Source organism: Ostrinia nubilalis, chromosome 2 (genome assembly GCF_963855985.1).
Source record: "Ostrinia nubilalis chromosome 2, ilOstNubi1.1, whole genome shotgun sequence".
Taxonomy (NCBI): domain Eukaryota; kingdom Metazoa; phylum Arthropoda; class Insecta; order Lepidoptera; family Crambidae; genus Ostrinia; species Ostrinia nubilalis.
In genome coordinates, this window is record NC_087089.1 from 13,079,073 (window position 1) to 13,090,620 (window position 11,548).

At 36.8% G+C, this 11,548-nt stretch overlaps 1 protein-coding gene across 1 annotated transcript; it reads right to left on the bottom strand.

Annotated features, from left to right (window-relative positions):
- Window positions 1–412: 412 nt before the first annotated feature.
- Window positions 413–10,167, bottom strand: LOC135084577 (circadian clock-controlled protein daywake). Its single transcript, XM_063979350.1, has 6 exons — window positions 9,830–10,167; window positions 5,013–5,105; window positions 3,937–4,084; window positions 3,528–3,606; window positions 2,728–2,908; window positions 413–2,355 (listed from the first exon to the last, which is right to left on the bottom strand). The coding sequence occupies exons 1-6, from the start codon at window positions 9,918–9,920 to the stop codon at window positions 2,204–2,206; spliced, it is 744 nt and encodes a 247-aa protein (XP_063835420.1). The 5' UTR covers window positions 9,921–10,167; the 3' UTR covers window positions 413–2,203.
- Between the last annotated feature and the right edge of the window lie 1,381 nt (window positions 10,168–11,548).

Genomic DNA, 11,548 nt, shown 5'->3' on the forward strand with positions numbered 1-11,548 from the left:
GATGATGACAGATGCTAAGAGTGCGGGCACTGTTGTGCGCGCGCGGCTCTGGTCGCGCCCGCGGCGTGGGACGCCTCGCGGTGTGGCGACGTTTTGTTTAGTTGTATACAAAATTGTTTGTGACACAAATTCTGGGGCCAAACGTACGAGAAAAGGAAGTACAAATTAACAAGAGTTTTCTCGTAATTTAGTTTAAGGTTTTACGCTACTTCCATTGTTGACATCGATCGATACTTTGTTTGTAACATGGTAAAGATTTTGTAACTCCTGATAATGAGACTGTAAAATGTACCCCTACATTGGCACACTGTATATGGTTTTCTTTTAATGTATTATTGTCTTTGTGAACGATTTGTCGTTAATCATAGCTGGTTCTGATCCATCTACTAGGTGAAGTAATAAAACAGGGGTATGCTTATCACTATTTTTACATTTTTAAACATAATCTGGAAATGGACAATCAAAATTTGTGAAATGTACAAAAATACACTAATATAGTTTGGAACATTGTACACAGAAATAGATATCATAAAAGTTTGTCATGGAATTGTACATTTGGACGTGGCATATACTGTAATAATAATACATAGGGTGTTAAAATTTGATTTGTTATCATAGCATTTTTGCAGAAATTCAATATGCAATAAAACATGCTGATGACTGGTTAATTATAACATTTGAAAAAACTATTGTTTACTGTCAATTATCGTTTGATAAAGGTAACCGCACATTTACATTTTTGTCTGAGCTTCGTCGCATTGGCTGGGTAATTGCCGTATTAAATGATATCAAATGTGCATGTGCTGTTGAAACGCCTATACTATATCAAACCAACGCCTATGTAATATTGTTTGGCAAAAAATACCCACTTCCTAAGCGGACTTTAGCTTTAATTAATACGACCTTTGGTAATTTCAAAATTTTAATGATTGTTGTAATGTTTTTGTAAACTCTGTAACTGATGTAGTGTGTTTGTATTGGCGAGACCCTCATGTTACGCTTGCATAAGTCATACCTGCCAGTATTGTGTTCATGTCAGGTCGCTCTGATGTGAACGAAGCCCGCAAAACCTGCCATTAGCATAACTGTCATCAAGGAGTTTTGCATTCGCCTCCAATACGGTCCAGGTTTAACATTCTACTCGGACTAGTAATAATCAAATGTTACAACGATTGTAGTCCGTATAAAAGTTGTTGCGTCATTATGACGGTCCACAGGGTCCTAAAGTAGTATTCTGACAATATTTGTTGTTCCCCTCGTGTTGTTGTGTTGCCGTGCGATGACACGGATCTCACAGAATTACGCTTCGTACCAGATGGACTCTCGGTTTGACTAATCTATGTACTTATGTATATTTTGTTGTGTAGAGTACACGTTGCTTCTTGGCATAGACTTAAGAAAGCATTGTCAATGAATGGGTTGTATTCGAAGTTTTATATGTTACTAAACGGAACACAGTGCTATAAATGAAAAATAAGACTTTTTGATGGCATGTTTTTGTGTAATACTATTTCTGGGTTATAATATGAAAAATTGAAGGTGCAATGTTATAATATATGTATGTATTTATGGAGTGAGGCTCGAGGGACGCAGTTGTTGTTGCGAGTCTGTTGGCTTGGGTTCATTTGTGTTGGAAGACTGAGGTTGAATATTCCAGTTTCGACGAACGTGCGAGTTATTTGTTGATTGAATTTAAATATAAAGTCATATATATAGTTAGGTTATATTTTTTAATAAATATAATATTGAGATATGTAATATACATACGGTCTTTCTTTTTACCCCCTCCAATGCGAAGCGCTTGCCAAAGTCATTGACTAGAAGGTAATTATTTTATACAGATGTTTACTTACATAAACAAAGCTTATTCTAAATTAGGTACACAATACACATACAACATAACTGCAATCACAATTGTTTAAACCTATTACTGGCACGATTTTGCTATGGCTTTATCATCATACATACAAGCTGAATTCTGTTTTCCTTTGTTGATCCTATTAGGTACACACTTTCACTAAGAAATAACAAGCCTGGATATAGTGCAGCCCAAAGTGCAGCATTTTATGTAGGTAGTGCATAAAATTCACTCTTTAGAAAACGAGTCTTAATTTATCCAGACTATTGCATAATAATATGTATCACAATCTCTTTAGGCTAGTTTCCTGAAATAAAACTTAGTCCATCAAGTTCTTTAGTTCACTCAATCTTTGATGAACTGGTCCAAGGGGAAGTTCTTGAAGGAGTGGGACCATATGTCGGTGAAGGCGGTGCTGACGAGGTCGTTGATGAGCGGCCGGATCACCGCAAACCCTGGCTTCCACGTCGCGTTTATCACACGGTCCAGCATTCGCTCTGTGAATCACATTATTGTAAAGGTGGATTTATATTTCTCTGACATGTAGTAGTGTCGTGACGCATCAGAAACGAATCGGTTTCTTATTTAGTATATGACCCGTCAGAAGCTATCACGATACGGCACAACACTAGTATAAACTACCTTACGAAATGTAGGAAACCTATTCCGTGCTGATGCATTAAGCCACAACACGCCAGACAAATATAAATTCCGTAGTAGACCTTTTGGCTCTAATCTAGAACCTAGAACTTTAGTAGTAACAATGAAACACCTACATTCAATTTAAAACAATAGATATTTCCCGTGGATCTTCAGACAATGTCTTAAAAGTATCTTGGGCCATTACCAGTTCTTGAGCCAAAACATACCCAAAATGCCGTTGCCCCTCAACAAGTTGCCGACATGTATCTCCATATCGCCGATGTGGTCGACCTCCACGTGCACATCGACTCCTGCGCCGCTGCGCTTGATGCGCGTCGTCTGGGAGTAGTCGCGCAATGTCAGGTTCCATCGTCCGGTCCGTATCACGCCGAGGCCGAAAGCGTCGCCCTGAGGTACAAAGAAGGAAAAATATGTTACGGAAACGCCAATAACTACCAATCGCTTACGCTTGTCTTAATAAATCAAGACGTAAGTTTAAGTCAAGTAGGAAATGTTAATATAGTACATAATTTCTGATTGTGGAACACAGCATCTTCATAACAAGAAATTGTTCAGCAGAGGTGGGTATTTAAGGTTCTTCGAAGGGCTTCTGTTAAGTCTTAAGTTCCTGAAAACCTGTCCAAGTGTCCCGGACACTTGGACACTTGGATGGACATTTATTTTTTGAGTGAGCATGTTGAGATACCTTATCCTATTTTGTACGTACAGCCGGCAGCACACCTTTTTTGTTAATTATCACCAGTTACCACTACATTCATTTCGTGAGCTTGAAGCAGACGCACAAGACCGAAGCAAATGGCGAAATCTCCAAGACACTGGGTCGCCGAACTATCGGAGTATGTAAGTTACACTTCATTTACCTATGCAGTTATGCCACAGTATTAAACTTCATCATCCATTCTTACATTTAAGGGATCTTTAATCTGTTATTGTCTCGGACGATAACGTGCAGCGATAGAAAGTGTGTCACAGCCCTATTTTGACATGGAAAGTTCGTGGTACTTACTTTGAATTCGTAGTCACCATTTAACCACTTTTCAGGGAAATATTGTGAATAAATAATGCGCTCGTTATCCCAGTCAGTCCTGTAACAATACGACATATAGATTTAAAACATCTTTCATTTAGTAACTTGTATTATTAAGTTTTGGTCAATCAAATCTGATTATAGTTGTTTTTTTACTATTAGTACCTACTTACTGTGAAGGCTGACTTTCGCACTGGAACTTATTTCTCCACTCAGTTTCAAGTTCGAATGTTGTCGAAACCATAGTACGAGAGTATATCGCAGTGCTTTAAAGTAGTAGATCTCTGGTACTTAAATATTTTCATTAAGTTAAGTAGTTGTATTGCGAGTGTTCTGATCGGGGATCTTACTAATCCGGGCTATTGTAGTAGGTATTGTTGAGTCTTACTTGTATTTGGTGACGGTAGAAGTGATCCAGCCTTTCTCGTACACGTCGCGAAGGGTGAGCGTGAATCCCATTCCAGAGATGGTTCTGGTCTGTTTCACCTCCCGCGCGAAATGGGGGTCAAAAGGCGCTACGCCCATTTCGGGGATACCTGAAGTGTGAATTAGCAAATAATTAACAATTGATCTGGAGAATCGATCTGGTAAAGGTCGCGGGAAGAACCTGGATGCGGCCTTTGTCCAGCAGTGGACGTCATTTGGCTGAAACGAACGAATAATGGATGGTAGTGTCAAAGTTCGTATGGCGACGACAACATTATAGACTTCGCTTTCTTGCATTTTCTATTTAAGTACCTACCTACCTACTTAATTGTAACTAATTTATGCTTCATAAAGATAGGTATGTGAATGAGATGAAGGAGAGATCTTACTATTAGATGCAAAATTAGAAAATTACCACAATAGGTACTTACTTAATATATTGGAGGCAGAGGCGGCGTAAGGCGTAGGCGACGTGGGCCACCGCCTACGGCCTCGCGGTACAAGGGGCCTCGCGCATCAAAAATTTTGAAAAAATGTATACAAGGTGGAGATGACAATATCACAATACGAACATTGACTATTAAATATAAATTCTTGATAGCTAAGCAATGTAGTTAAAAATAAAAATATATTTTTTTCCAAACAAATTCAGCCATAATCAGACACAAAATTAAGCAACAACACGGTTTTAAGTGACGAACATTATTCTTTGGCGCAATATTCCTTTAAAAATAATCACTGAATCAAGAAATCAGAAACTGTCAATGTATAGACCTTTGACCCTTTTTTTTATTATTTCATAAAATCCGTCTTCAGGTCGCCACAGAACAAGGCCTCGCGAAATCTGTCTTGCCCACATCAAATTTAGGTCTTGCCCCGCCTCTGATTGGAGGTCTCCCTATCGTCATTATACAGTCCACTTATATCGATATTCGCTTCAATTTTGTTTTTGTTTTGCACAACGATTATCAGAAATAGGTAGGTTTTATTAGTCGTGTGGCCCTTGTTGTTAATTTGGGTAGCTGATTTGTAACTCACCTACTTTGAAGTACGGTCGAAGTTTGTTGAAAGCTCTTTTCATGCAGACATCGAATTCTGGGGTTTTCTTCTTGCATGCTGAAAATATTCTTTCTGAAAGTAATAACACAAAATGATTAAAGACGCAGTTAACTGGCCAGTTATTACTGGATGCTAAATAAAAATATTTTCATTCTTTCTTTCAGTATTTTTGTAGATTTTTCTAATAACTCTACATTGAATTCTTTGAAATATTGTAAAGAGCGGTCGATAACAACCTGCATTTTTTTGCAAAATAGCTCCTACTATTATCCTACTTAGAAGATTTTTTGCCAAAATCAGACTAAATGAAAATATGTTTGGTTGGTGATTTCAATAACCATCAAATAAAATCAGCATTTGACTCGTCTAGAGGTATTCCGTAATGTCTATTGTGAGTTCAATAATTATGACCTTAACAACAAAGCCAGTGCCCTTGCGTTCTAAGTTCTACGGCGTAATTAGAGTACGGCATCCCAAAAGTAAATATAAGACGCAAGACCTTTGTATTCCGCTATCCTTGTAAGAGCAGCTTGTAAGTTTGCAACAAAACTGTATACTCGCTGCTTTTAACTCTACACGAGTGCTTACTATGTGTGCATGATCACGCGCTTTTACATGTTCTCAACATCTTAAGTTGCTCTTACTAAGTAAATGCACTGATTTTCAACCGACTTCAAAAAAAGGAGGAGGTTCTCAATTCGACCCGTATGTTTTTTTTCTATGTTTGTTACGCGATAACTCCGCCAATTATGAACCGATTTGAACAAATCTTTTTTCTGCGTATAGGTAATACCTCAAGGGTGGTCCCATTTAAATTTAATAATAGAAAAAACAACCCCCAATGGTGGAAAATTGGGGATGAACTTTTTTATACGCAATATCTCCGCCGATTATAAATCAATTCGAACGATTATTTTTTTGTTGAATAGGTATTATCAAAAGGGTGGTTTCATGCGAATTTGAAGAAAATATTTCACCCCCAAGGGTGGAAAATTGGGGATGAACTTTTTTATACGCAATATTTTCAATTTTTAGTTTTTTTTTGTGTTCACGCATTTGAAGTCGGTTTTATTTTTTTTAAAAGTTAATTATGTTTGAAAACAGCCTAACTTTGAAGTTTATTTTATTGTAGGTTAAATAAATACGTTAATGTTGGTAGAATGTCGAACTAACTTATTTTGAGCCGTTTTTCAAACTCGCCAAATCTATTAATAGTTTTAATAAAATCTTTATCCGGTCTCTAAGATCTCCATTCTAGAGGTTATATTTGGGTAATACATTTGCGGTTTTGCACGTCTAATTATAGCACTGTCTTAATATGCATCATTGGGCTTACCTAATATTTAATACCTACCAGTTTATTTTTATTGCTAGACTAGCGGTGTGCCCCGGCTTCGCACGGTTGCAATGGAATTTCCCGGCTTTTATCTTCTACAGGGTGTTAGGTAAATGGGTAGGTATATGAGCCGACACTAGCCTATGTTAACATGGGCATATAAATGGTATGGTGAAGTCAGAAAATTGATATCTTCCTAGTTGTACCTTGTGTGTTCCTTTTCTTTCTGTTCTTATCTTTGGTATGCAATAAAGTGTATTTATTATTATTATTATTATTATATTCATTTAAATTATTTTAATTTTCATATAAATCGGATTTTATAAAATTTATTTTGTATGAAAATTAAAAAAATAAAATGATGATATCAAATTTCTGATTTCAACAATGTACCATGTATATGTCGCAGGCAAATTGTATGATTCCGCATTTTAAAAACGGCGTCGTCAGTTTACAAACGCTCGCTGTTCTGTGAAATGCCGAAGGCAAATTGGCGACTCGTTCAATTGATAAAATTTCGACATGATTGTTACAATAGGGTGACCATCATAAAACACATGTAGGAAAATCGGACCTTATATCAGTAATTCAAATTCTATTTAAATAGACAATATCGATCTTTAATTTGGTACTGAATTTTGTCTCGACTACCATGTCCACTGTCCCTATGAATATCTAACAATATTTATTTATTTGGTCACCAGCAAGGTTACACTTTAGCATTCACATATTATTATAATAGTCTTCCATAGGTATGTTTTCCGTTGGGCTCTCAGGGCTGTCTTTTTTCAGAATAAGATAGTCCACATCGCCAGTACTCATACATCATATTTTTTATACCATATAATATTCCGCAGCAGTCCTCCGAGCACCAGATCCCATTGTCACCTTAGCGTTTTTTACATGCCTGATAACCTCAAAAACTTTTTCATTTGTCTACGGCTTTTTCACTGCTCCTATTTTTGAATCGTAAAATAAATGTCTTTAAAACAATAGTTTTTTGTGAAAAGTCCTTTGAATACGTAGAATTTGCACTGTTTTCAATATTTTTCAGTATCACAACACCACTACTCGACGCCATTTTTCTTGTTTTGATTGGCAGCGCCTCGCGTGGTAAGAAAAAGAACTAAATTCTTCAATTTGCCGCGGCATTTTGTAAACGGCGATTGAATTGGCTATCAAATTTTGTGGCATATTATAAAGTGCCAAGGCAATTTACATTTTGCCTTCGGCATTTCATAGAACAGCGAGCGTTTGTGAACTGACGACGCCGTTTGTAAAATGCGGAATCGTACAATTTGCCTGCGACATATATATGCCCATGTTAACATGGGCTAGTGTCGGCTCATATACCCATTTACCAAACACCTTGTATAATATGCATGTGTTTTTTCAAAATCCGTTGTGTAGTTCTAAAGATATAAGACTACATAAGGGACAGACAGCGGAAAGCAACTTTGTTTTATATTTACTATGTAGTGAAGGTAAGTGAAAATGGCAAAGGTGCGTGCGTTTGATTTCCGATGTAAAAATATACATATTATATTTTTTTAATATAATTTGTGTTGAGATAACGATCGATGATTCTAAGAATACGAGTAGCTTAAGACTGTGTTATGTAGCAATAAATTTACATATGTTGCTCTACATAATGACTGTTTCAATTTATGTAATGTTATTTAATTTATTAATTTACACTGTCAACGTGCTATTTGTTGTGTAATTTGTTATGTTTTTATAACAGGTTGCTCGTGAAATCGTGATCGTAAACATTTATTCATAAAATTTTATGAAAAATCAAGTTACACTTGTGGTTTTGATAATAATGTGTCATTTGTTTACTTGTAGATTCCTTGAATTGTTTGCCTTAAGTTGGTAGGGTAATACCTACTTATTTAATTTTTTTTCTTCTATAGTGTGGGACGTGGGTATTACCAACCGACGTGAAAAACTGCTCTGATATTATGCTACAATTTAATTTAAATTGTATCTAATGCTTTCAAGTTATCTTATTATTAACAGGCAGAAGATTAGGCTGGGTGTTATATCTTAAATAAGCAAAGGTATCCGTAGTTATTAAGTTCAAAAACTTTGCAGAATACCTACCGTAGGAAGATGTAGGTTCTTTATAGGAAGATAAAAAGATAAGTTCTATAGAGATAAAGCCTAGCTAGGCTTTTAAGTTTTTGCCATTAAAGTAAGCTGACTTAAATGGCAAAAAATTGTGTGTGAATTAAGTATTGAATGTATTAAAACAGCCGTAAGGCTGTTTTTTTTTCGATGAATTTATTTTACGATTTCTGACACATCATTGACCTTTGTGTTGATTTGAGTTAGCAATTCGCGCCTGTGGGTGATGGCTCGCCTCTTGTCTTGGCTTACTCAATGCGTCCGCTGTTTTTGCGCAAACGCACATTTTGGAGGCCTTATGTTTGTTAAAAAGCAACATCACAACACGGCGTGTTTCGCGAAAGCTCTTACAGTGTGAAATAAAAATCAAAAGTACCTACATACTTACTACGTAATTGTAGAGCTTCACTGGCTGAATTGCACCATCTTACTTTAACAAACGTCAAAAATCTATCAAACTCTATACAAATAACACCGGTTATCGTTAAAGTTACGGTCAAACTATGTAGGCGCAACTCAGCCTAAGTTTTTACAAAGCACAAAGCTTAATTACCTGCCGAAGCAAGATTTCGAGCTTTTCGAGAGTTTAAGTTAGTAGTTGTTAACAAAACAACCTTATTCCAATTGTAACAAAGACGTGTTGCGAACTTTTTGGCCACTTTGGGTGTCACGAAGTATACGACGCTGACTGTACATGGCTGCAAAACATTGATTTAACATTAAAGAACAACGTGTGTGTGTATTTTGACTTGACGTCGAGGAAAGAGATGGAATTGCATAAGAACGTATTATTTTGGCCAAGTTGATTCTGGTAAAAGATTTCTTAACATGTTGGTAATATCATATGCAACATCGAGGTAACGGGGTCGCGTATTTTTGGTTGTCAGTAATTGATATTATTAACTGATTTATTCTACGAGTAGGTAGGCAGTTGTAGATTATAAGCTGTTCAATTTTATATCAACACCTTGGTACCTAATATTAAAGATACTTAATCATAGACTACATAAATAATCTTGAAAATAGAGGGCGAGAGACATTATTTTTGTTTCATTCAAAAAGCTTTCCTAGTATTTCCTAATGTAAGTAACTGATGCAGCGATAGTTTTAATAGAACAAAAATATCTAATACTGCTCTACATCACACTGAATACTCACTTAAGTTCATCTAAGTAAATGTAGGTACACAAATATCGATTTAACTTAAATTGTACGTACGTAGTGGCAAGTTCGTGCTTAACTGGTGTTGAATAAATTATTTAATTACTTAAAGCTACCTTTACTAAAACTTACTAGAAACTAGATGCAGTTAAATGAGCTAGTAACTCACCAATAGCAGCGGCTTCGTTTTCCGTCCACGAAGTTTGTAAGCCACACAGAAGTAACACACTCACACTGAACGCGTAACTTTTTAGATGCATACTTATTTATTCCTTTGATTGTTTCAGTGTTTTCTTAAAAAAAGATAGAGCGTTCCAAGTTTGAAACTTTTAAGTTTAAATTTAAATTTTCGAGGTCCAGTAGGTCGGTTCGGAGTCAGACAAACGCGTCGGTCAAGCGCGCTATGCGAAGGTCTGCGAAAGCCTTCCCCTCCCAAGATGGTTGCAACAGAACACTTTAGTGCGAAATGATAATGGTATCTCGACATTCGCCACAGGACTTGTGCTGACCATAGATGATTTGCGTCAGAAGCAAAAACTAGTAATATGTGCTTTACCTTCTTGACAAAATAATTTTGGAGTTATTCGTGCTTGATCACTTTAAAATTTGTGGGTGTGTTTGTTAATATTAGACTTGCTGTGCTAATATTAGACATTCATATACATAAACCCATAGCTGGGCATTAACTCGTTAATCCGTTAATCGTTAATTAACGAAGTTAACATTTCTATTAACGGATTAACTTTTAAGTTAACTTTAAAAAACGTTAACGGACTCGTTAACTTCCGTTAAATTATCCTAAGTCCGTTAATCGTTAATCCAGTACCTACTATTTACCAAAAAGATACAGCAGACACGCTGAAAAACGCGTTCTGATAAGTACGTTCGGGCTTCCAGAACTTCCAGAGCCCAAAACAACAGTTTTTGTAACCAGATCACCAACGCAACGATATAAAAAAAATGGCCAAGTGCGTGTCGTGCCACGCGCAGTGTAGGGTTCCGTAGTTATCTGTGTTAACACAATATTTATCAGAAGCAAGCAATTACTTCATCTAAAGTCACTTTTAATATTTTCTTCTAAGGAATTTTCTTTAGTTAAGAAATTTTATAATACCTACATGAGTTAAATTACTATTACTCTTAAAAAAACTGATGTATCTTAACCGCTATAGTTTTCCTTAAAAGTTCATGAAAAGCAGTATCATTACGACTTTTTTCAGATTTTTAACGCCAACAGTTTAGTTTTAGAGGGGGTGTTGGAAAGTAAGAAACTTTTTGGTTAAACGCAAGCATATTTGAATATTTGAATTTGGCACTCCGCTGTCAATGTAAGGCTTCCAGACTTCTGGATCAATCACTCGATCTCATGTAGTCTCTGTGTGCTGTATGTTCTAAAATAAATCCGTGGTAATCTTCGTGGTCTTTTCCTTCTTACGCCCCAAACTCCAACATGGGGGGACGACGCCCTACTCGAACAAAAATAAACTGTAATAATTTGCAAACAGATCCCTAAATGGCAAAATAGTCTTAGAAACCCCTAAGCCATTTTAAAAGACCTATCCAACGATAGTCGTTGACATAGCCCGACGGATTAGCAAGCTGAAGTGGCAGTGGGCAGGGACATAGTACGCAAAACTGACGGCCGATGGGGCAGCAAGGTTCTGGAATGGAGGCCACGTACCGGAAAACGCAGCGTGGAACGTCCACCCACAAGGTGGACCGACGACCTGAAAAAGGTAGCAGGAAGGCGCTGGATGCAGGCCGCTACCAACCGTGCGATGTGGAAGTCATTGGGGGAGGCCTATGTTCAGCGGTGGACGTTCTGTGGCTGAAATGATGATGATGATGATGATGATCCAACGATACCCCACACGATGGGATAGAAGAT